Consider the following 26,845-nt stretch of genomic DNA (forward strand, 5'->3'; position numbering starts at 1 on the left):
GCATATCTGAAAATACAACAGGTTTTTAGAGTTAGCACTACTGACTGAAGTTTGTAGGCTTCAATAATTTAGGCCCAGGTTTTTGTTTTGTTTTGTTTTATGGACTTCTGGCATTGAAGGCCAGTGGAGAAGAGGTCACCCTATATTCTGTAAGGTTCAGTTGTTGATGTGATACTGGGTAAAAAATTAAGAGAGGAGAAGGTGGAAAAAGATGGGTGTGGGAATTTAAAAATCAAATAAGAGATTGCATGTGTGATCGTGGACTTCTGTACTCTTGGAGGCGAATCCTATAGCAAAAATAGACTTGCATTCTTTCACTTAGGATTAACTCTGCCTGTTCTGCTGAAGTTGCCCCTGTTGTGCTTTTCCTATTTTTTCTTGTAAGTAGATGAGAAAGTCCTTCATGGGTCTTGTCTGCTTACAAAATACAAGGATGGTTGTGTTCTTTTAAAACTGAAATTTGGTTGACTGAACGCTGAACTAGCTTTTATTACTACAATTTAGTTGGTAGCCAAATCATTATAACTTTGTATGCAAAATTGTCTGCGGCTCCAACCAACGTAGTTTGACGGTGACCGATCACCAGCTTGGTCTGTTTTTGTTTGTTTGTTTGTTTGTTTTTAGACAGAGTTTTGCTCTTGTTGCTCAGGCTGGTGTGCAATGGCGCGATCTCAGCTCACTGCAACCTCTGCCTCCCGGGTTCAAGTGATTCTGCTGCCTCAGCCTCCCGAGTAGCTGGGACTACAGGCATGTGCCTCCACGCCCGGCTAATTTTCTTGTATTTTTAGTAGAGACGGCGTTTCACCATGTTGGTCAGGCCGGTCTCAAACTCCTGACCTCACTGATTCTCCTGCCTCAGCCTTCCAAAGTGCTGGGATTACAAGCGTGAGCCATAACATGCCTGGACTTTTTAAAATTTGTTATAAACGGAGTCCCACTGTCTCCCATGCTGGAGTGCAGTGGCATGATCATAGCTCACTGTAGCCTCAACCTCCTGGGCTCAAACGATCCTCCTGCCTCAGCCTCCCAAGTAGCTAGGACTACAGGTGTGCACCACCACACCCAGCTAATTTTGAAAATTTGTTTTGTAGAGAGAGGGTCTTGCTATGTTGCCCAAGCTGGTCTTGAATTCCTTGCCTCAAGCAATCCTCCTGCCTCAGCCTCCCAAAGTGCTGGGATTATAGGTGTGAGCCACTGCACCTGGCCCTTCATCTGTTTTAAAGTGAACTATTTTGCGCATGTTTGTACAGACATAAAACATTTCATCCTACTAGGTGCATTTTCTTCAAGACAGATCACCCATCCTTCTTAGGGAGAGCTACAGAAAGAACAAACAAAGGGTGGAGAGGGAGGCTGGAGAGCCTCCAACTGTCCCAGGAATCTGCCTCCTTGGTGGCCGGGTAGCCAGTCCTCAGCCCAAGGCCTCCCTCAGTCATCAGAAACCCTGTGCTGGCACTGCCTGGTTCTCCCTGTCCAGGACCAGTGTAGTTGGTTTTTGTTCCTCCTACATTTTCAGAAGACTCTATCCAACTCACTGCTATATACAAAAATAGTAATATAGTGAGGAAGCTTTCAATTCCAATTAAATAGATTCCTCCTCTCAGCCAGGCCTCTGCTCAAACCACCTCCAGGGCAGCCTCCCTGCTCCCTCTCTTCACAAAGACCCCCTTGCTGTTGCTCTGGCTCTCCCTCAACACTGTTTTTACTTCATGGAATTTCACTACCTCACATTATCAGGCAGTTCCTGTCACAGATACTGAGATACAGGTTGAGTACTCCTTATCTGAAATGCTTAGGACCAGAATTGTTTTGGATTTCAGATTTTTTTTTAATTTCAGAATATTTGCATTGTATCAGGTGAGCATCCCAAATCTGAAAATTCGAAATACTCCAGTGAATATTTCCTTTGAGCATCTTGTTGGCACTCCAAAAGTCAGATTTTGGAGCATTTTGGGTTTTAGATTTTCAGATTAAGGATACTTAACCTGTATTTATTCTCTCCCTGCCACGCCAGGATGTAAGCTCCACAAGGGCAGAGAATGTATTTGATTCATTGTCAGTCCCCTTATAACTAGCATGGATCTGCCCATTTGTATACATTTAGCAAATATTTATCTAATGACTAACAGCTCAGTAGATAAAAAAATGATTGGCTGGACGCATGGCATGTCTTGCGTACTAGCAGGAGGAGAGGTGGCAGAGTAAGGAACGGGCACCAGGCCTTGATTGCCACACTCCATGGTGGGAGGTGAGGCAGGGCCGGCCTGCTCCTTTTCCTTTCCAGGGCTCAGCCTCAGCATTGAGGGGGAGAAGCCAGAGGAGAAGCCTGCCCTCCATGGGCCACTCGCCTCCAGCCCTGTGGCCTAGAGTGTGTCCTCTCCAGCTGAGCGATGGTTCTCCCTATTCCACCAGACCCACACTCCCTGAAATGCAGCTCAGTTTCTTGCACTTTTGCCTCAGATTTAGACGTGTAAAATATGTGAACCTCCCTATGCAAATTAAGATTTGAATGTCATCTGCTTCACAGTTCTAGCCATCAGTTCTAAAAATAGTCATTTTATGGGATTTGAGAAAGAGATTAAGACCACAAACTTACAATTGAGTTTTTCCCTAGCAGACAGCAGCTGTTCAAACACAACGTGAATCTGGGAGCTTTGAAGAGCTGTGCTGTTCTGCTGCGGCTCAGCCCTGTAGGTGGAGGTTCTTAGGGAGGAGATACCCTCAGCATGGGTGAGGTCTGTGGACCTGCAGACAGTGTGTTCATGTTCTGCCATCACCCATGAACCTAGAGGACAGAGTGATGGAAATTGATGATTGTGAGGCAGCGAAATCAGGACTAGCATTAGTGAACGCCCCACCCCGTGTCTGTGGCCACGTGCAGTTAGCGCCATTTGACTCTTGTTCTTGCCAAAACTACAGAACATTTGTAGTGAGGGCTTTATAGGCTGGAATACCAGTAAACAGCCAGGGAAAAATTAACACCAGCAGAAATGTGACTTTTAAAAAGTAAGATGACCTGTTAGGGACTTTCTGTGGACTTAACAGGGGTCCTGAGAAGTCATACCCTGCTGCCTCACTTCTGACCAAACAGTAATCACAGTCATTCATTTCCTCAGGTCCGTGATGACTCAGAATCTTCAGACAAGAGGGGCAGTTCTTGTTATCTGTCACTCCTTCCCCGTTTTTCTAGCACAGCCTTAAACATTATTATGGCAAAGGTACCAGCGTTTATTTTGCTGCTTTATCATCTTACATGGACTATATGCTACACAAACTAAATTAAGTTAAATCAATGTGTCCGCGCCCCACCCTCCCCCAGAGTAAGTTTTCACTGACTTGGGCAAGTAAATGAGTGCTGCACCCTAATTAATTTAATATAAATTCCTGTGTTGGTATTCTTGTCCCATTCTTAGAAGAGGGGATTTCCTGGTAACATTGCCCTAGATAATAATTATTCCTTTGAGACCCTGCAGGCCTCACTTCTCCAGACTAAATAATTTCAGCCAGGTTCTAATGTTCCATCCTTTAATCTTTCGAGTCTTCTCACTCCTACTTGGCTGAGAATTCTAAGTTGTCCGAGCTAATGTGCTACCTGGTTTGGAGTCACACTATCCTCCTTCACCTTCTAGATGTGCCAGTGACTGTGTTCTGTGTTCATCCAACAATGCTACCTGGCTAATTACCTGTGGGCTCTTTTCTGCTGTGATGAACCCCGCAGATCATTTATTTATTTGCTGTGTAAACAGCCTGTTTCTCTTCCTGTTTGCCTTATCTATAGACATGGTTGGTTTATTTCTGAGTAAAGCAGCCTTGACCAAATGGACTAAGGGGCCATTTGGGGCTCATGATTTTGTATGTGATTGACAGATGGTTAAATTTTTCAGTGGAGTAACTGATTACACATTCTTTAGGCCGTGGCATCAATATGCTGGCACTTCAGAGAGTCAGCACCATGTAGTAAGATAAGGACCGGCAGTGGAGTCAGGGAGGGATGAGAATCACAGCTCTTCCACCATTTATTACTATAGCGAGGTACCTAGCCTGCCTTAGCCTCTCTAACCTCATATGTTAGATGAGAATAATGTTATTCATGTGGGAGAGTAGAGCGGATGCAGTGAATTCAGGTATGTGAGCATTTGATGTGCTTGCTGTTGGAATGTAGTTTTGCAGACAAGGTTGTTTTTGTCATGATGGGTGGTAATCATATATATAAAGGTAACAAAGCTGATTTTCATCTAGTTGAAGGTCTGTGTAAGTGGTTTAAGTTCTTGGTACAAAGATATAAGAGACACATACTTATGATAATTTTATATAAAATATGTCATCAACTGTTATACAGAGATAGTTACTATGAAAAGCAGAACTAGGAGGGAGGGGGACAGAGGATAAATCCAGAGTGTCTGCCTTTCAGATAGCTGGACTAAAGAGGAATGGGAAATTAGGGGGAAGAAATGCCTGATGTTTCTGCAGCCAGTCAGGTTGTGCTCACTGAAAAGTGTTTTCCCCAACAACCTCATTAAAACGTGGGCAAAGGACATGAACAAATACTTTTCAAAAGAAGACATACATGCAGCCAACAAGCATATGAAAAATGCTTAACATCATGAACCATTAGAGAAATGCAAATCAAAACCACAATGAGATACTATCTCACACCAGTCAGAATGGCCATTATTAAAAAATCAAAGAATAATAGATGTTGGCATGGTTGCAGAGAAAAGGAAACGCTTCTACACTGCTAGTGGGAGTGTAAATTAGTTTGGCCATTGTAGAAAACAGTGTGGCAATTCCTCAAAGAATTGAGAACTAACATTCGACCCAGCAATCCCATTACTGGGTATATACCCAAAGGAATATTTGTTCTATCATAAAGACCCATACATGCATATGTTCATTGCAGCACTATTCACAATAGCAAAGACATGGAATCAACCTAAATGCCCATCAGCAGTAGACTGGATAAAGAAAATGTGACACATAAACACCATGGAATACTATGCAGCCATAAAAAAGAACAAGATCATGTCCTTTACAGGAACATGGATAGAGCTGGAGGCCACTATCCTTAGCAAACTGACATAGGAACAAAAAAACCAAATACCATATATTCTCACTTCTAAGTGGGACCTCAATAACAAGAACACGTGGATACAGGAAGGGGAACAACTTGAGGGTGGAGAGTGGGAGGAGGGAGATCAGAAAAAATACCTGTCGGGTACTATGCTTATTATCCAGGTGACAAAATTACCTGTATACCAAATCCCTGTGACACACAGTTTACCTATATAACCTGCTTGTGTACCCCTGAACCTAAAAGTTAGAAACAAAAATAAAACCATTTTTTTGGTGACTTGAGCTCTAAGTTATGAATATTGTCTTAGGGGGCTCGGGTAAAGGGACAGCAGCGTATCTTTAAGATTAAGCATGATTTTGTTACTAATAGAGCCTCTGTCCTAACCTGTACTTTTGGGGGTTGACGATAACCAGAGTAATTTTTCTGTGCATTTTCTGTGTGTTGGTTTTCCCTGTCTTCAGCAGTGATTATGTATTTCTGTAAGTTAATAGGCCCCTTGTGTGGGGCCTACCCCCTGTGTGGAATCATCTCATATGGAGACACATCCTGGAAGTGTCCCAGAAGCCCCTAGACTTGAGTTTTCCAGACTCCTTGGCCAACAAACGGCCCTCCCTTGAGGACTGTGGCCATCACCCCACCTGTGACTGCCTGGCATCCTGTGGTAGAAAGGGAAGATGAATGATCATCAGCGCTCCATCTGTCTGGATCGGAATGAACAAATCTCTTGCTGCTTCTCTGTCACGACCCTTCACCTTTCTTTCTCCCTTGGCTAGATGGCACCCCTGAGCTTTGGATTTTTTTTTTTTAATTAAGAATTTTCTAACTTGCATATTTGCATTTTGGTCTACCTTTTCAAAGACAATGATGGCCATGACCCTAGCGAGGCTACCACAGGAACCGTGTTCTCCTCAATCACCTTTCCAGAGAGCTTTCTTTCCCTGCACTGTCAGTGCCAAGGGAGGCTGAAAATGCAGTGACTGTGGGTTATATACTGTGATGGCCCCAGAAGGGCTGTGACTCCATCACCTCCTGTAATCCTCACAGGGTCCCCACTTGACTCATGAGAAAAGGGGGAGGCTTCTAGGGGTTATGGATAGTCCCCAGGTCACACAGCTGGTAAGACCAAGTCCGTTGTTGATTTGATTCTGGACAGAAGGGAAGGGCCATCTGATCTACCTCATCACCACCTCCCCAAGCCATGGGAACCACCCCTGGGTAATTTGGGGATCTAGATAACCAGCCCTTCAGTAAGGAATGTGAGTTACTGCACCACAGGTGATTGCCCCTACTAGTAGAAACCTTACTACCCAGAGCTCAGTTGGGTTTCATGACCCCAAATTAAATGAAATATAATACAGGTAAACAAACTTTATAAAATTATTCCAGTGCTTTAATGCTCTGGCCTGGGGACCTAATTACTTTTATTTTATTTTGTTTTATTTTTTAGATGAGAATCTCGCTGTATTGCCCAGGCTGGTCTTTCAGCCTGGCCTCATGCAATCTTCCCACCTTGGCCTTCTAAAATGCTGAGATGACAGCCTCATGCCACCACGCCCAGCCCTCTAGCCAATTTTCAATAAACATATTGAATTTTCATAATATAGTGTCTAACATTCTCTACTGTGCTTTTAAAACCAGTATTCTCAAAACAGCTTATTTTATTTTGCTCGAGACAAGTGTGCATTATCCCTTTTTGCTTCCCACAAGAGCAAAAGCTTAAGCATTGTCTTCCCTTCACTTCCTGCCAGCGCCCCATCATCTCCATCTGCTGGGGTCACCGGGACTCGAGGCTGTTGATGGCATCAGGACCAGCCCTGTACGTGGTGCGTGTGGAGCACCGGGTGTCCAGCCTGCAGCTGCTGTGCCAGCAGGCCATTGCCAGCACCTTGCGTGAGGACAAGGACGTCAGCAAGCTGACTCTGCCCCCCCGCCTCTGCTCCTACCTCTCCACTGCCTTCATCCCCACCATCAAGGTAAAGCCCTCCACCCCTCCCTCTTCCTCCTCCCTCACCTATGCTGGCTCCCCACACAGCCAGGGCAGAGACAGGTGAGGGTACCAGAGCGAGCACATGGGGCCATGTGCAACTGTGCAGGATCCTGTCATGTGCTGCCAGGTCTGCAGTCTGTCCAAGCATCGTGATCCATGTCCATGAGAGATTTGCCCTTTGTGGTGGCTATTATCTTTCTCATGGCAAAGCTGGTATTCCTTGACTTCTGTGTCCCTCTGATGATCAAAGGAGTGACCATTATTCAGCATTTCCTATATACTAAGCATTGCACCAGTTAATTTTTAGAAATCTGTCTTGTTCAGTCCTGACTTCCTGACAGATGCCATTATTCGCATTTAAGGAAGCAGGAAACAAGTTAGGAGAAGTTAAGTAACTTGCTCCCTAGCTAGTTAGGGGGACAGTCAGGATCAGACCCACCCCAGTTCTAGGGCCTGCTCTCAGCACTGTGCTGAGGAGGGCCACTCCAGCCAGCACTCAGCATCAGCCACCTTTTATACCAGTGGGAACTCTAGAAGGTAGCATGTAGAATGCATCTGCCAGTTGCTGTTCAAGTGTGGGTCCCCCTAACGTTGGGTTTTCCCAAGTGGTTCTCTTTTATATTCTGTCTCTCTCTTCTTGTGAGTAGCAGACCCATTTGTTGGTTACTTTTTTCCTGAAACATCAAAGTTTTAGAATCTGTTGGGTTTTGTTTTTTTTCCCCAAGTTGCCTTACACTATTGATTCTACACGAGCAGATCTCAACACCGGTGTATTATATAGCACTGGAAAATACAGGTGCCCAAGGCTGCCCCTGTGGATCCTGATTTCATTGTCTGATGTGGGATCCTGGTTTAGATATGCTTCGAAAGCTCACAGGAGATTCTCACATGCTCATACCATTGCAAACCACTGTTCTACACCACATAGTTACCCTCTCCCCAGGCTCCCAGCCTGTGCTCTGTCTGGAACAGAGGCGTTTTTAGTTGGCCTGCGCCCGTGCCCACTCTCTTTCCCCCTCTCTCTGCCTCTCTGGAGTCCTAGCTCTTCCTTTGCTTCCTGTATCCTCCAGCCTCCAATTCCAGATCCGAACAACATGAGAGACTTTGTCAGCTACCCATCAGCCGGCAACGAGCGGCTACACTGCACCATGAAGCGCACGGAGGACGACCCGGAGGTGGGCGGCCCGTGCTACACGCTCTACCTGGAGTACCTGGGCGGGCTTGTGCCCATCCTCAAAGGACGGCGCGTCAGCAAGCTGCGGCCGGAGTTCGTCATCATGGACCCGCGGACAGATAGCAAACCAGGTGGGCCCCTCGCCCGAGGGACTGGGACCTTGTTCTGCTGTGGTCGTGGGCTGTTACGCCTTACACCCCATGCAAAGAGAATGTCTGCTAATTAAATGTGAGCCTGTGGGGGCTAGTGTGGACCATCCTTGAAGTTACGACATTTCTAGAATCCCATTGAAATGAACAGTTCTCTAAATGTACTTTTTGACAGGTTTTTAATCATATTCCATGGGCAGTGGATAGCTGGGCAGTGGATAGACGAACCATCGGCTGTCAGGCAAGGGGAAGCTGGCGCAGGCCTCCTGAGAGTGAGGGTTTCCTCTTCACAATTACTGAGTATTCATCGAGTGCCTTCATGTAATATTGAGACAACTTGAAAATAATAACAAGATACAGTCCCTGCCCTCCCAGAGTGGATGATAAAATTAAAATCAAACCTTCAGCCTCCTACCCCTCCCTAGTCTACTGTTAACTGCTTTTTACCTGATTACTAATGACAATTTTTTGCTCATCCATAAAGATGTTGGTATGAGTCACCCTTTTCTTCTAAAAACCTTTCCCTGCAGTGATTTTCATTGCTCAGTTAATGTATTCAAGATGCTCCCTGCACACCTCTCTGGGATCTTAGATTGTAAGCTTCAGAGGGAAGGGACTTTGTTCTTTTTTTGTGCCACTTGGTGCTAGGCTAGTGTTCGTGCACCCGTCAGTCACTGCCAGCTTAGTCTGCCACCTCCCTGTGAAACTTTGCCCATCACCTACAGCAAAACAAACAGCACGCTTAGTCATTGTGCTTCAGACTCTGCCCCGCTGAATCCTGTGGGCCTGGGGGGAGAGAACTGAGTCGTCTTTGTGCCCCCAGTGGATTTGGATTTGTTTTCATTAGTTCATGCTTCCTCTCGCCACTTCCTCATTCCAGTTTACTCTCCTGCCCATTATTCTGGTCCCTGCCTCTCATTACGACCTGGAGCTAGCATGACCTGTGGCCCGACCAGTCACCCCAAGTCACAGTGTGGTGGGCTTGCTCACTCTCAACTTGTACTCAGCGCTGTACACAGTTGCCCCACCTCTGCCTGCCAGCCTTCATTTGTTCAGCATCAGCAGTGACACTCTACTACCCCTGCAAAACAGCAATACCACTTGTCAATATTAGATATTAGTCCGTTTTTTCTGTCTTTTGACTCATGTGACAAGCTAGTACCAGGAACAAAGAAAGCGACTAGCAGAATTGGGGCTGGTAGTGAGGCAGACTGAAAGGAGGGAGAGGACAGATTCAGGAGGAAGGAAGGCACAGTGGGAAAAACAGGAGAGAGAGAAGCGCATGTTCACGTGGGAGGGAAACGTGGTTTCAGGGAAAAGGAGAAGGGCCACCGATGGTTAGAGATGACTGGGGTGGGGGCCGTGGGACAGGCCCTGAGCCCAGGTTTGCAGCAGGTGTTCTCGCTGATGTCAGTACCTCTAAGATTACTCCCCTGGGTACAATTTTATAAAATGTGTATTGAGATTAAATGTTGACGATAACTTAGGTGAAGAGCTTATTTCCTCACGTGTGCATAAATTCTTCACTGAAGAAGAGGACGGACAGGAGGCTGCTGTGGAGTGCCCAAGGACTAGGCTTGCTTGAATCTGACCCAACTACCCCAAATGCCTGCTCTTCCTTCCGGTTCATGTTTATCAGCTCGTATCAAACACAGACCCACTCATCTGCACACAATCCTTTGAGGGAATAAGATGTTGTATTTTTATAATTAAAAGAATTAAAAGCTATAAAACAAAGCACATTGACAGATATTTAGTCAGTGCCTACCTTGTGTGGGGTACTTGAGTCTCCTGCTATTATTAAGTAATACCAGGTCATCTCTGCTTTTAAGGAGTTTCTAAACCCTTTTGGGTGATAACACAATGTATGCACTTGAAAAGTTTAATTAAAAAGTCAAGATTTAAATACCTGATGACAAAAATAGAGGATATGTCACAAGGCACAATATGGCTAATTGCCACCTGAATGGCATATACAAACTATTTCAGAGGAGGAAAAGAGTCCCTGACATTGAGAAAACAGGAATTTCTTTTTTCTTTTTATTGGGGGGATGGAGGGACAGGGTCTTGCTCTGATGCCCAGGCTGCAGTGCAGTGGTGCCATTACAGCTCACTACAGCCTTGACCTCCCAGGTTCAAGTGATCCTCCCACCTCAGCCTCCTGGGCAGCTGGGGCTACAGGTGTGCACCACACTTGCTAATTTTTGTATTTTTTGTAGAGACAGGGTTTTACCTTGTTGCCCAGGCTGATCAACTCCTGGGTTCCAGCATTCCTCCGCCTTGGCCTCCCAAAGTGCTGGGATTACAGACATGAACCACTGTGCCTGTCCCCGAATTTCTTATCATTAAAAGCTGATTAACTCATTGAGGCCGCCGTATCATTGTTTCTCAAAATGTGTTCCGTGCACCACCACCTCCATGCAAATCACCTGGGATGCTTATTTAAATACATGTTCCTAGGCTTACCCTTAGATTACGATTCATTAGGGCTGGGGTGGGGCCTACAAACATGTGACTTAATGGGTTTCCCAGGTGATTTTTATGCACTAAAGTTTGTGATCCACTGTCAAGTGACTTGGCAGATATGTTCCTCAAAATTACCAGTGTGTATTTTTATACCAGATACCATGAGTCCCAGTAATTTTTTTCTTTTTTTCAGACAGGGTCTCACGGTGTCTCCCAGGCTGGAGTGCAGTAGTACAATCATGGCTCATTGCAGCCTTGAACTCCTAGGCTCAAGCAGCCCTCCCACTTCAGCCTCCAAGTAGCTAGGATCGCAGGTGTGCACCACCACACCTGGCTAATTTTTTTATTTTTTAAATTTTTGTGGAGGTGGGGGCTCCGTGTGTTGCCCAGGCTGGTCTCACCTCCTGGATTCAAGATCCTCCAGCACTGGCCTCCCATAGTGCTGGGATCATAGGTGTGAGCCACCATGCCCAGCTGCTTCCCTCCACCACCCCCACCCATTTTTTTTTTTTTTAAAGAGGCAGGGTCTTACTCTGTCACCCAGACTGGTGTGCAGTGGTATGATCATAGTGCACTTTTTTTGTTTTTTATAGAGACAGGGTCTCACCGTGTTTCCCAGGCTGGTCTTAAACTTCTGATCTCAAGAAATCCTCCTGCCTTGGTCACCAAAGTGCTGGGATTTACAGACATGCTATTCCACCTGGCCCACACATTTTCTAAAGGAATCCTTAGCCAGAGCTTGCTATAGACTGACTTGTGTTCCCCTAAAATTCATATATTGAAGTCCAGACCCCCAATGTGAAGGTAGGACATTTAGGGGAGATTAAGGTTGAAGGAGTTCATATGGGTGGGTCCTGATCTGATTTAGTTACTGGCCTTAAAGAAGAGAAGGAGAAAGAGATCTCTCACCACGCACGTGCACCAAGGAGAGGACATATGAGGACACAGTGAGAACACGGCTGTCTGCAAGCCGGGGGCAAAGCCTTCACCAGGAAGCAGGCGTTGTCACCCTAATGTTGGGACTGCTCAGCCTCCATAATCGAATGGACCAGTTATTTAGTGCACGCGCGCTTGTGTGTACACACGTGTTCGTGCATACACACATGCATAATACTGGTTTTGTTTTTCTGGAGAACCCTGACTAATACAGATTTTGGTTCCAGGAAATGGATATTGCTGTAGCAAATCTCTAAACATGTGGAAGAAGCTTTGGAAGTGGATAATAGATATAGGCTGGAAGAGTTTTGAGGTGGATGCTAGAAATACGGATGTTAAGGGCAATTCTGGTGAGGTCTCAGTTGGAAATGAGGAACATACTGAAAACTGGAGGGAAGGTGATCCTTGTTATAAAGCAGCAAAGGATTTGAGTAAACTGTGTTCAGTGTTTCATGGAAGGTAGAACTAGCAAGTGATTAAATTGGATATGTAACTGAAGAGATTTCTAAGCAAAGTGTTGAAGGAGCAGTTTGGTTCCTCCCGATGGCTTATAGTAAAATGCAAAAGGAGAAAGATGAATGGAAGAAGGACTTGTTAAGATACAAGATGAAGATTTAGATTTAGAAAATATTTAGGCTATTCATATTGCAAAAAAATAAGTATTAAATACATTTTGAAGAAAATACCAAAGTTATGGCTGGACTCTCATTTGATAAAGCGCTTATGAAATTATATGAGCAGAGACACCGCCAGTTTGAACTGTAGTGGATGGAAACAGTATGGAAGGAAGGAGAAAGGCTGTTGGACTTCTTAGCTTTGACCAGCTGGGATGATGGAGCTGTTTGGCCACTAACATGCACTATTCTTCAAGAAGAAAGAAAAATAACCCTGGCAGTGATTCAGAGATCATCAGGTCCACCTCCTCAGTTTCAGCAGGCCACATGGCCTTTGCACAGAGCCTCGCGGGCAGAGCCATGGGGGCAGGATCCCTGCCAGAGGTACGAGGGTGATGCTCACACCCCAGTAGGCCTGGAGGACAGGATATCAAACCAAAGAAGACTCCACTCAAGCCTTAAAATTCAATGGAATTTTCTTTGCAAGATTTTGGATTTGCTTGGAAATTGTCACCACTTTCGTACTTCCAGTGTCTCCTTTTTGGAATGGGAATGTCTATTCTATGCCTGTCCCACAATTGTATTTTGGAAGCACATAACTTCTCTGGTTTCACAGGTTCACAGCTGGAGAGCAGTTTTGCTTCAGGATGAATTGTACCTCAGGTCCCATCCATACTGGATTTAGGTGACAATTTAAATGAGATTCTGGACTTTAGAGTTGATATTGGAATAAGTTAAGACTTTGGGGGTTTTGGGAATAGAATGAATATATTTTGCATGGGAGAAGAACATGAATCTGAGAGTGGCCAGGAGTAGAATCCTGTGGACTGAATTGTGCCCCCACGTCACCCCCAAAATTCATATTGGGAAGTCCTAACTCCCAATGTGACTGTATTTGGAGATAGGACTTACAGGGGGGAGTTAAAATTAAATGAGATCTTAAGGGTGAGGTCCTAATCTGATACGACGGTTGGCCTTATAAGAAGACAAGGACTAACGCCTGTGATCCCAGTGCTTTGGGAGGCCAAATCACAAGGTAAGGAGATCGAGACCATCCTGGCTAACACAGTGAAACCCCGTCTCTACTAAAAATACAAAAAATTAGCCGGGTGTGGTGGCGGGCACCTGTAGTCCCAGCTACTCGGGAGGCTGAGGCAGGAGAATGGCGTGAACCCGGGAGGCGGAGCTTGCAGTGAGCCGAGATCGTGCCACTGCACTCCAGCCTGGGTGACAGACTCGTCTCAAAAAAAAAAAAAAAGGCAAGGAAAGAGCTCTTTCTTCATTCACATACACTGAGGAGAGGCCACCTGCAAGCCAGGAAGACAGCCTTCGCCAGAATCTAACCATTTTGGCACCCTAGTCTTGGACTTTCAGCCTCCAGAGTATGAGGAAACAATTTCTATTATTGGAGCCACCCAAGTCTATGATATTTTGTTACAGTAGCCTGAGCAGATTTAGAGTGTATATTTAAAAGCCATTAAAACTGTCTTTAAAGATTTTATTTTAAAAATTTATCTAATTCAGGAAGCTGGGCACAGTGGCTCACCCCTGTAATCCCAGCACTTTGGGAGGCCAAGGCGGGAGGATTGCCTGAGCTCAGTAGTTCAAGACCAGCCTGGGCAACACGGTGAAACCCCATCTCTACTAAAATACAGAAAAATGGCCAGGTGCAGTGGCTCATGCCTGTAATCCCAACACTTTGGGAGGCCAAGGTAGGCAGATCACCTGAGGTCAGGAGTTCAAGGCCAGCCTGGCCAACATGGTCAAACCTCATCTCTAATAAAAATGCAAAAATTAGCCGGATGTGGTGGCAGCTGCCTATAGTCCCAGCTACTTGGGAGGCTGAGGCAGGAGAATCACTTGAACTGGGGAGATGGAGGCTACAGTGAGCCAAGATTGCACCACTGCACTCCAGCCTGGGTGACAGAGCAACACTCCGTCTCAAAAAATAAGTAAATAAATAAAATACAAAAAATTAGCCAGCGTGGCAGCATGCATCTGTAGTCCCAGCTACTCAGGAGGCTGAGGCAGGAGAATCGCTTGAATCCAGGAGGCGGAGGTTGCAGTGAACTGAGATAATGTCACTGCATTGCACTCCAGTCTAGGCGACAGAGCGAGACTCCATCTCCCAAAAAACCCCACAAAGCCTTCAACCCAGAAGAAATTAGCAGATTCTTGAAAACTCACAGAATTGAGATGTAAAGCCCCAGACATTGTAGTTAAGCCATAGGTTCTCAAAGACCAGTCCCAGCTTACATTTTTCTACAACTTAGATGTTTTTCCAGAACACCCATGATAAATTGATGACACAGAATCTCTAGAAGTATGAAGTAGACCCAGCCACCACCTCAGCATCTGCAAATGTGGAGCTTATGTCATGCACTGAATTTCTAGTTGTGCTGATGACAGACGTCAGAGTGGCAGTGCCTGCACGTGTGGAATTATAACACTGAACAAGCAGGGCTCAGGGCGTATTTTCAGAAAGCCATTTTCTTTGTCTCATGCCACCCCTTAAATCGTCATTTATTCTTTCAGAAAGTATTTATCAAGTCTCAGGTATTGTTCTAGTCTCTGGGGTTAAAGCAAGAGGCAGGACAGATGACTTTCCTTCCCTTGTGGAGTTTGCTGTAGCTGGGGAGACAGACAATAAAATAGTAGTTATGGCCAGATGCAGTTGCTCAGCTCTTCTAATCCCAGCACTTTGGGAGGCTGAGGCAGGAGGATCACTTGAATCTAGGAGTTTAAGACAAGCCTGGGCAACATAGCGAGACCCCATCTCTATAAAAAAGAAAATAGTAGTTTTGAGTGAAGGGATAGAGAAAATGGTCTGGGACATGGTATTTGAGGATTCCTGGCATTGATGAGTGAGTCAGGAGCTGAGTGGGCAATGTCTTACTGGGTTTCCTCAAGTCGAATCACACACACAGGCACATTCTGTAGGCTTGCATGCATGCTTGAGTCATAGCTGAGATTCCTTTGATCCAGTGATTCCTAAATTAAGTCATATAAAACACTGCTCAGGGCTTGTGCATTAAGCCTTTTTATTTGCTTAAACACAAACACCACTGTGGCTTCACTGTGGCTTTCGCTGGGTCCAGGCGTCGAGCCTCCTGATTCAGTGAGTGCTTTAAAAAGGGGGTGATGTGGGCGACACAACCTGGGGCCGGCCTCCTTTCTAAGGAGCTTGCCGAGCTTTTCTGCCTCAGAGGGGCCCATGTTCACAGATGCCACCTCCAAATGCTCAGAAACTTCTAGATTGGTTTGGATTAAGAAACTCATCCTTTAAAATATAAATAGCCTTTTTGGATGGTAAAATCACTCACATTATGAATTATTTCATTGTGATTGAATGATTTAGCTTTTATTTATTACCTGGCAAGGCACTTGGAGCCTTGAGGCAATGAGATTTTCATCAGAAAAACAAAGTAATCTGGAAGAATGGGGTCCTCACATTGAGGACAGACCTGGGGCAGTGGAGGGGGGTGTGTGGGGGATTTGGGTGGTGAGGGGATGTGATAGCACAGGTGGGGATGGGCAGCAAGGGAGAGGAATTCCAACGAAGAGGAACTTTGCCCCACAGTTTTGCCATCACCCCACTCTGCACATCATCTCACCGTCTGCCTGAAGGCCCCATGCGGAGTACCCACAGAAGAACCCAGAGCCATCCTGGGAGTTCCCACTGCGCAGGTCTCCTAGCCTTTGCTCCACGCAGGCAAGCAGCTTTACTAGGCGGGAGAGCCAGGCCCCCACCGCAAGACCTGTGGCAATTCCAGGGGACTTTCTGGCATTCCAGACCTAAGTGGAGCAGACCTGACTCTGTCAGGACTCTAGTTCAAGCAGGCTTGGCATCCGCAAGGGCCTTCTCAGGTCAGAAGCAGGTTCTCGGGAATCAGTGAGCCCACAAGACCCTCAGCCCAGGTTCTGTGGCTGCCTGAAAGTCCACATGAACCCAGGTGGGCACCTGTGTGTTGTGAGACAACAGCACAGCCATTTTGGTTTCAGCTTTTGGCAAACGGTGTCTATTTTGTATATTCCTAGAAACATTAAAATACCATGCCCATTTTGACAACAGTAGAAGTAATTGCCTACTTCTGCTTTGAAAATATAAAAGAGAAAAACAATGCCAAGCTTCTTTTCGGTTTCAACCTCTAGGTCTAAAATGATGGGCTGTGGGAGTCCGTCTGTCTTTTAGTTTATAGTAATGATCATTGGTAGGGGCTAATTGATATAACTTCCCTTGAAATCTGCTGGTTGGTGTTTTACCAGATGAAATCTATGGAAACAGCTTGATTTCTACTGTGATCGACAGCTGCAACTGCTCAGACTCCAGTGACATTGAGCTGAGTGATGACTGGGCTGCCAAGAAATCTCCCAAAATCTCCAGAGCTAGCAAATCACCCAAACTCCCAAGGTAATCTCAGTCTTTGGGGCGATCGTCCTTTCTTGTGCCTCTGAATATGTGTGTTTGTGCCTGCAACAGAATCCCATTGAAACTGACCAGAAGAGTCAAAGAGCAACCTCCCTGCCTTTTCTTCCAGAAGTTTCCAGCTGGAATAATTACAACTTCTATTTTGTTTTGTTTTTTTTCCTTCGGGATAGACAAAGATGCCCAGTAGAAGTTTGCTACACCCTCAGAACTTCTCTAGGGTTTAGCAGTGATGGTGGGTGGCAGAGGGGTGGCCATAGTTCCCGGGCTTATATGTTTTTTCTTACAGTTTGAGAAAAGGAAGAAAAAGGTTCTCCTGTGGATGTAACATGTTGAAGAGAATGCCAGATAAGATGCCTGTAATGCCGGAGCCAGGCACAGTGGCTCACGCCTGTAATCCCAGCACTTTGGGAGGCCGAGGCGGGTGGATCACGAGGTCAAGAGATCGAGACCTTCCTGGTCAACATGGTGAAACCCCGTCTCTACTAAAAATACAAAAATTAGCCAGGCATGGTGGCGGGTGCCTGTAGTCCCAGCTACTCAGGAGGCTGAGGCAGGAGAATCACTTGAACCCGGGAAGCGGAGGTTGCAGAGCCGAGATTGCGCCACTGCACTTCAGCCCGGCAATAGAGCAAGACTGCATCTCAAATAAATAAATAAATAAATAAATAAATAAATAAATAATAAATGCCTGTAATGCCGTAATTGGGAAACATCAACACATCGCATCCACTGTAGAAACTTTTTCTTCACTAAGATTTCTAGTTTTAATTCTGTGATTTTTTTTTCTGTTGCCATGAAAAACTAAGCTATAAGTTACATACAGATACACATCTGTCCAAATCGTAAACACCTAGCTGGTTGTACAAGGGCTATCCCAGTGTCTTCCCCCAAGTTCAAGATAAAAGGCATGTCATCATCCCGGAAAGTCCGCCTGTGCTCCCTCCATTTGATACCCACTCCCTAGAAGTAATCACTCTTCTGACTTCCATCATCAGCTTTGCTTATTCTTGAACTTCATATAAATAGAGTCAAACGATACGTTCTCTCTGTATCTGGCTCTTTTTTTTGCTCAGTGTAATGATTTTGAGAGTCATCATGTTGTTGCATGTATCAGTAGTTTGTTTTTCTTTATTGCTCCGTGGTATTCCATTGTAATGATTATACTACAATTAGTTTACTCTGTTTACCAATCAATGGATATTTGGTAGTTTCCAGTTTGAGGCTATTATGAACAAATCCATGATAAACATTCTTATACAAGTCTTTTTGTGGACATGTGCGCTCATTTCTCTTGGGTATAAACTTAGGAAAGGAGTTGCATGGTCGTGGGTTAGATACATGTTAAAGTTTATTAGAAACTGCCGAGCAGTATTCCAGGGTAGCCGCCCCCACGTAAATCCCCACCAGCAATTTCCAAGAGAGTCCCAATTTCTTCCAACCTCAGCAGCAGCTCTGTTGTCATTTTTTAGAAATAATTCTACCTTGTTCTGATAGGTGTAGTGGCATCTCATTTCAGTTTAATTCTGATATCTCCAGTGATGGATGCTGCTTCGTTTACATGTTTCTTGGCCACTTGGCTATCTTCTTCTTTTGTGAAGTGTCTGTTCAAGTCTTCTGCCCAATTTATTATTGGGTTGTTTTATTGAGTTGTAAGAGTTCTTTCTTTTCTTTTTTTTTTTTTTTTTTTGAGAAGGAGTCTCGCTCTGTTGCCCAGGCTGGCATGCAGTGGCACGATCTCGGCTCACTGCAACCTCCGCCTCCTGGGTTCAAATGATTCTCCTGCCTCAGCCTCCCGAGTAGCTGGGACTACAGGCTTGTGCCACCACGACCGACTAATTTTTTTGTATTTTTAGTAGAGACAAGGTTTCACCATGTTAGCCAGGATGGTCTCAATCTCCTGACCTCATGATCCACCCACCTTGGCCTCCCAAGGTGCTGGGATTACAGGTGTGAGCCACTGCACCTGGCCCAAGCTCCTGTATACCCTTCCCTCCCTTTAGAGCAATCACTACAGGGGCATCTGAATGTCTCATTCTTTTTGTTGTTGTTGTTTTTTCGAGATGGAGTCTTGCTCTGTCACCCAGGCTGGAGTGCAGTGGTGTGATCTCGGCTCACTGCAACCTCCACCTTCTGGGTTCAAGTGACTCTCCTGCTTCAGCCTCCTGAGTATCTGGGACTACAGGCAAGCACCACCACATCCGGCTAATTTTTGTATCTTTTAGTAGAGATGGGGTTTCACCATATTGGCCAGGATGGTCTCAAACTCCTGACCTTGTGATCTGCCCGCCTTGGCCTCCCTAAGTGCTGGGATTACAGGTGTGAGCCACCGCGCCCAGCCAAGAGTTCTTTCTTCTAGATTTGAATCCTTTGTCAGATATCTGTATGGCCATATAGTCCAGCATGTAGCATTCTTCTTTTGTGGTTAGTGCTTTCTGTATACTGTTTGGGATGTCTTTGGTTACCTAAGGTCATGAAGCCCTTCTTCAGTTCTCTTCCAGCAGCTTTCTAGTTTTAGCTTTCATGCTTATGGATTAATTTTTCTGTTTGGTATGAATTAGAGGTAAATGCTCATTTTTTAAATATGCAGATATCCAGTTACTCTAGCAATCTGATTGATGTCTTTTTTCATCTTTGTTGCAGAGCTTGTTAAAATTGCATGTAACATTATCAATTTCCCTATATTTCCAAAGTGCTTTTTTCCCATTATGTAAGCAGAGAGGACATTTAATGCATGCAGCTAAATCCTTCACCTTTAAACGTCCTCTTCAGGTTGCCGTCTTCCTGTGGCTGGACCTCCTCCTGCTGTCCTTTCCCCATTTGGACCCTCCACACAGCAGCCAGACTAATTGTCCCAGATCATAGCTTTAGGGAGCTCAATCTGCCATCCTCCCATTCCTCAGGAGCCCAGAGTTTCTCATCAACCTCAAAACCAGTATATATGAGACTTAATGCATTTTTCATAGACTGTTTTAAACCTTACCATACTCATTTTAATCACACTGTCTTTGGGGTAGACTGTCATTAAACATGTGTGTCTCCATGTTATAAATAAAGGGACTGAGGAGCAGAGATACAACATGGGATCAAAAGGCAGCCAAAAAACTTTACTAATTTGATTTAAATATTGCAGATGGTGGAATGCTAGATAAATTTGTTGAAATTCACACTGTTGCAGAAGAAATTATAAGAATCACTGGCCTTAGGGTAAGAAATGACTTGTCCCACCTGCCATTTTCCCAGGACTGATTGTGCAGGCCCCTGGCAGAAGGCCATTTCCACGCCTGCTCCAAGGCAGCAGAGAGTGAAAGACAGTTAATTCTTTGAGTTCCTTACAAATGGATCGCTGGATCTCATTTCAGTATATACTAAGTATATTTTGAGATGGGGTCTTGCTGTGTCGCCCAGGCTCAAGTGGAGTTGTGTAATCGTAGCTCATTGCAGCCTTGAACTCCTGGGCTCAAGCGATCCTCCTGCCTCAGCCTCCCAAGCAGCTGGGACTGCAGGTGTGTGCCACCACACCCAGTTTCTCAATATATTTTAAAATGTATATTATTCAATGTAAAGTTGTCATTCTTTCCTCATATTCATAAAGCAAAAGCAAGGGGAGAGCTTTGTTAAATTCGGGCACTGGCTGCAGGGTGAGAGCCCAACACCTAGGCTGGCTGTCCAGAAGAAGAAAGGAGTGCTGGAGTCAGGGCCATGCTCACTGTTCCCGCCACAGGTGCCTGACCCTTCCTGGCCTTCCCTCCCCAGGATCAGCATTGAGGCCCGCAAGTCCCCCAAGCTGCCCCGGGCTGCTCAGGAGCTCTCCCGGTCCCCGCGGTTGCCCCTGCGCAAGCCCTCTGTGGGCTCACCCAGCCTGACTCGGAGAGAGTTTCCTTTTGAAGACATCACTCAGGTAGGAGCCCGCAGTTACCCTGCCTTACTCCCCTCCTCCTGGGGGCTATGCCCAGAGGGCCCCTTCCTACCTGCTGCCTGCCCTGCTCACTGCCACCGTGGGTCCCTGAGCTCTGCTCCACATCCTGCACGCCACCTGCTACCTCAGGAGTCGCCCTCAGGTGGAGCTCTGGCTTCTCCACCTGTGCCCCTCAGCCAGTTCTGATCTTGCAGTGACGGTGGGAGAGAACCTCCCACTTCCCATCACAGCTCCCACCATCCAGCCCTGCTTGCCTTTCCCTCCTGGCCCCTCAGTGCCCCGTCACTCTCCAGGTGCTGCAGCCACACCTGGTTCTCACCTGCCCCATGCCTTGCCCTGCCTAGATTGTCACCACCCCACCTCCTCCTCCTCCTCGTTTCTGCCCCGTGCTTCCAGATGGAACTCCACCACCACCTCTGCTGCGACGGCCTCCTACCCTGGCTTAGCCGGGAGGGGCCGACACACCTGGTGTAGAACTACCTTATGACATTGCTCGGTGACTTCTTTATGTACAGATCATTACAAGCTTTATCTCCTCCATCAGGTTTAAGCTCCTTAAGGGGCTGCATTTTGTCCATCTTTATTTTTGCGCTTGCATACATACCTTAGGCATAATAATTTCTTAAATTTTTAAAAATTTAATTGAATGAGAAAACAAATGATGGGTAGTTTCAGGACATACTGGTATCAATGCAACCGATGTTTTCAGGAGAAATATCAAAGATAAAAATGGATTCAGAGTTAGATCCCTTTCTAGGCCTCTTTAAATCACACACCTGTGGACATACTGGGACACACCCCCACCTTTCCCCCAGCTCAGTGCGCCCCCACTCACTGCTGCGTGCCTGGCTGCCCTCATTAGCTTCTGATCTTGCAAATGGTAGATGAGGTAGGGAATGGGTGTTTCTTGCAGTGCACACTCATGGCTTGTTAAGTAATAAATATTAACATTCTTACTAAGTGACCAGTTGAAAATATGGAAATAGATTGTGATTTTTCTTTTTTCTTTTCTTCCCACTGCAGCACAACTATCTTGCTCAGGTCACGTCTAATATCTGGGGAACCAAATTTAAGATTGTGGGCTTGGCTGCCTTCCTGCCAACCAACCTCGGTGCAGGTAAAAATCATGTCCTGTTCTCTCATTGTCCCAGTTGGAACAAACTAAAACGTCCAGTTTCTACCTTTAGTGGTTTAAAGTAGAAGATGAGCTTTTAAGGCAGCAAAAGATCAGCATGTATTTTACCCCTAAACCTTAACTTTGCCACAATGATTTCACAAAAATTAGAATTCTCACTCACACTGGCTTTTTGCCAGTGGCTTTTTTTTTTTTTTAATCTTTTAACTTTTTTTTTGAGATAGTGTCTTGCCCAGGCTGGAGTATAGTGACATGATCACAGCTCACTACAGCCTTGACCTGGGCTCAAGTGATCCTCCTGCCTCAGCCCCCAAAGTAGCTGGGACTACAGGTTCACGCCACCATGCCCAGCTAATTTTTGTATTTTTTGTAGAGACAGGGTTTCACCACATTGTCCATGCTGGTCTCAAACTCCTGAGCTCAAGCAATTTGCCCACCTCAACCTTCCAAAGTGCTGGGATGACAGGCATGAGCCACCACGCCTGGTCGCCAGCAGGATTTTCATTTTTTGCTATAAGCCCTGACTTATAAAAACAATAGAAATATAAAAATGATAGGAATAGTCAAAATTTGTATTACAGCTCTCATAGATTTCTCGAAACTTTGACTTCTAGGCCTTTTGCTGTGGGTGGATTTTTGGTAAACTCCTGAAGAAAGTGGAGAAGAAAGCATTAGAGACTATAAGAAGTTAGCTAAGGCTGGGCGCAGTGGCTCATGCCTATAATCCCAGCACTTTGGGAGGACAAGGTTGGCAGATCACCTGAGTTTGGGAGTTTGAGACCAGCCTGACCAAGATGGAGAACGCTGTCTCTTCTAAAAATACAAAATTAGCCAGGCATGGTGGTGCATGCCTGTAATCCTAGCTACTTGGGAGGCTGAGGCAGGAGAATCGCTTGAACCCAGGGGGCGAAGGTTACTGTGAGCCGAGATCACGCCACTGTGCTCCAGCCTGGGCAACACGAGCGAAACTACGTCTCAAGGAAAAAAAAAAAAAAAAAAAAAGGTTAGCTGACTATTGGTACAATTCTTAGTGGTGAATTTTCATAAATTTCATTTCTCAGTACCAGATAAATATCCTGTGCATGGCAAGTTTTGAAACAGAGGAAAACTGAACCAAGGGAGTAGAAGCCAGGCCAGAACACGAACATGTATTCTGATCTGCCCTCCTGCCCAAATGAGTTGCAATACCTTGTTATATTTACCCAGAGGCAGTAATGACATGAAAATGGCACAAGGTCCATTCCAGAGCAACTTCCTTCTGTTGGGGAGGTCCCTATGTGAGTTGAGGAGCTGTGTTGCTCCCTGCTTCTTCCCCAGTTGCTGAATCACTGCATGCCGTACACGTCTGTCTGCAAGGCCAGCTCGGCCAGGGGGGCCGTGGCCCTCCATTTTGAGCGTACTCTGCGTAACCTACTAAAACTGGTTTTTGAAAAATTCTGAATCTGTGTATGAGTTGTATGAAGCAACCCATACACAGATCCTTTAAAATAAATTATTATTACAGATTAGATGTTAGAAAGACCTATTGCTATGAGGCATTTCAGAGATTTTTTAAATAGCACTGCATTTGAGTTTTTCATTTTGAAGTTTCTAAGCTCAAAGAAAAAGAGGAATAAAATGTAAACATAAAACTGACTTAGGGAATCACAATGAACCATCCCTGTACATAATGCAAATAAATCTCTCATAATATTTTCAACAACCTGGAAACACTCTGATGACCACAAATGCTTGTTGTTCAGTTACTCGTTAGTGCCCTATTGATTAGATAAGGTTGATTTTTAATAACTACTGTTTGGCTATCATGATTATTCCCACATCAGTAAGCTGAGAACTTAGTCATCTGCCTATGGTAAATATTGAAAAAGGGAATGGAAGTGAGAATTTACTTAATGGGTCTTTTCATTCTTGGATGTTGAGAAGGTCCACAAATAAGCCAGTAAACATCTTACAATGAGAGAGCATATGAGAGCCTCTGAGACAAATGCTGGCCTTTTTTGGGGGGTGCGGGGAGATAGGGCCTGGCTCTGTCACCCATGCTAGAGTGCAGTGGCGCCACCACAGCTCGCTGCAGCCTCAAGCTCCTGCGCTCAAGTGATTCTCCCACCTCAGCCTGTACTAGCCAGGACTATAGACAAGGCACATGCCACCATGCCCAGCTAATTTTTTAAAATTTTTGGTTGAGATAGGACTTCACTGTTTTGTCCAGGCTGGTCTTAAACTCCTGGCTTCAAGCCATCCCCCCATCTTGGCCTCTCAAAGTGCTGGAATTACAGGTGCGAGCTACCATGTCCATCCTGACCTTTTTAAAAATAGCATTTTGATCCATAGAGCTACTTTGTCAAGCTGAAAGAATCTTCCACTTGATTCTATTAATACTAGAGAACAGAACTATTGGATACTAGAAGGTATCTTATATGTGGTACCCCATTAAATAATCTTTTCAAAGACAGTATATGGCACTCTAGTGAACTTAAAAAGTGAGTGCTGTTCCGCAGGTTGGATAATTTTGTTTTCCTCAATTAGAATGATCTGGCCCATGAAATTTTTTTATTTTGAATTTTTGGCATTTTAACAATACACAGTAGATTCTACAAAATTCAAAGGATTCAGAGGGGTCTATAGTAAAAATCTCTGTCCTTCTCACCATCAGCCACCTAGTTTTCTTTCCTGGAGGTAACTGATGGTATCTTTCTAATCCCTCCTAGAATTTTTTTTTTAATTGCTTTGCCAATGTGAACAACAAACAATAGCACTTTAATTCATTCATTCTTAAGTCATACGGAACCACACAGAATTTTTAAACCAAAATTCATGTTCTCTTTCCTGCTGTTAAGCAGGAGAAGTTAACTTAGCCCATACCAGTCCGTGGACCAGCCCTGCAAAGATGATTCGACAAAGGAGGCCTGCTTTGCTGCAGTCATGCTGCAGGTCAGCCGCTAAGTGTTAAGGTGACCGCCATGGAGCTAGAATAAAGAAGCTTTGTGCTACCTGTCTCACAGGAGAGACTATTGAACACAAAAGCAAGTTCACAGGGCAGTTTCACCCCGACTTTTAACTACTGTGAAACTTAAATTCAGATTCATTATATTTAAACTTATTTTGTCTCCTCTAAATATTTTAGTTGCAATCTAGGCCTTCTCCTAAATGTCCCTGTTAATCAAATTAAATCTTGAGGTTTTAAAAAAAACAACTGTGTGTAAATTCCCTATAAACCTCTATCCTGGTGGTTAGATTAAAATTGAAAGCCAGTAAACCAAGGTTCCAGCCGAAATGAAGGCTATGTTTTATTCCTACATGAAACCATGCCACCCCCATCTCAACATTGCTTTCACACACTTTCTTGGTTGCCCAGGCTTCCCTTGTTTGGCACTCTGGTTGTCACAACTGTTTCCATTCAGTCATCCTTCTGATTGCAAATGAGGTTTTTAAAAAATATGTTTTTATACCCTGGCTTATTCCAAAAGAAATGATTTGTGTCTAAAATGTTTTTAACATTTGAAATTTGTAGTTCTGTAGACAAACCATTGGCAAGGAGGCCAAGCTAGACCAGGAATCTGCTGTTACTGAATCCAGAACTGTGGCTAGTATGGTCGCATTGAGTACTAGGGAGAAATGAAGAGCTCCTCTCGGCCTCTGGGCCCTGCCTACACAGATCTGTCTTCTGATGGCAGGGAAACTGCAGCGCGCTCTTCTTCCTGTGACTCACTTGACACTTTGGCTCTGCTCTGGTGTGTCTCTGTTAACTGTGCCCTTCTTTTTGCCCACCAGTAATCTATAAAACCAGCCTCCTGCATCTCCAGCCGCGGCAGATGACCATTTATCTCCCAGAAGTTCGGAAAATTTCCATGGACTATATTAATTTACCTGTCTTCAACCCAAATGTTTTCAGTGAAGATGAAGATGATTTACCGGGTATGTTCACATACATCAACGTGTTTGTCACGGTCCCTCTGTCAGTGGATCATACAAGGGGGACAGAGTGGCAAGTTGTTGAGGATTTCAGTCTGCTACTTGGGTTTGGAAAAGGTATCCCTGCCTCAGCAAGGTTGGTAGATGTGATGGCGTGTCCCAGGGGAAAAGTCACGGGTTGGCACCAGTGTTGGCAGGAGGGGAGCTGCTGGAGCACAGATGGTTACAGTGGCAGCGGCACCTTGTGTTTGCGGAGCACAGTTCTAACATCTGGCTTTATCCTCACAGCTATCCTCTTAGTCATGTGTTTGGATTCAGATAAGTTTGCGGGACTGATTGGGACTAAATAAAATCAGAACTGAGACCCAATCTCATTGATCTAGGCCAGCCTTCATCCTTTCAATCCCTGCTGAGATAGTGTCTCACTCCAGCATTCCCGTGGTGCGCACAGAGCCCAGTTTCTCAAATCTGCCCTGTGTTCAGGACACAAAAGCCTTTACCCGGAACTACCTCTCTTCCACCGCAACCGCATGTCTCAGTGCACAGGGGCCTGGCCTGAGTTCAAGATAAAATCTGGTATACGATTTTTAAATTCCAGTTTTCAAGTGGTAAATATCAATATCCATAGCATCTTAAGTTAATGTGTTTCCTGGTGGGGGGATTCTTAAAGGATCCTATTTTGATTAATAGATTACAATGACTTCCAATTAGTCTGGCCAGTTAGTTGTGTGTAACTATTTCACTAGAGGGTACTTGAAAATAACTTGCTTTTCTAAGTAAAAGGCCACTTGAGATTTTATAGATACACAGACTCCTCTACTTCCAACTAAGCGGGCTCTGGAAGTCTCTGGTTTCTGAGCTAGAGGAACCCGGACATGGACCATGACTTCTCCAGTATCTGGATGTCTGTGACCAGAGGGACTGGTTCTCCCAGTGGACATAAAGGGCCACCCATTCCAGCTTGGGCCCTCCTCCTCAGCTGGGCTCTGAACTTGAGAGAGTTGTTTACCTTCTCTCAGCCCAGTCTTTTTTAACTGAAAAAAAAAAAAAAAA

The 26,845-nt window shown here is 45.1% G+C and overlaps 1 protein-coding gene across 4 annotated transcripts in view; it reads left to right on the forward strand.

The window, feature by feature from the left end:
• The window catches only part of TULP4 (TUB like protein 4), a 284,224-nt gene that overhangs the window by 245,427 nt on the left and 11,952 nt on the right, over positions 1–26,845 (forward strand). For all 4 annotated transcript variants that reach the window (XM_024248390.3, XM_054558383.2, XM_054558382.2 and 1 more), the window contains 6 exons: positions 6,823–7,047; positions 8,132–8,366; positions 16,667–16,811; positions 20,583–20,727; positions 21,769–21,862; positions 25,652–25,795. In XM_024248390.3, coding sequence (XP_024104158.3) covers positions 6,823–7,047; positions 8,132–8,366; positions 16,667–16,811; positions 20,583–20,727; positions 21,769–21,862; positions 25,652–25,795 — 988 coding nt within the window. The remainder of the gene's footprint in view (positions 1–6,822; positions 7,048–8,131; positions 8,367–16,666; positions 16,812–20,582; positions 20,728–21,768; positions 21,863–25,651; positions 25,796–26,845) is intronic.

This window comes from Pongo abelii, chromosome 5, assembly GCF_028885655.2.
Source record: "Pongo abelii isolate AG06213 chromosome 5, NHGRI_mPonAbe1-v2.0_pri, whole genome shotgun sequence".
In the NCBI taxonomy this organism is placed as follows: domain Eukaryota; kingdom Metazoa; phylum Chordata; class Mammalia; order Primates; family Hominidae; genus Pongo; species Pongo abelii.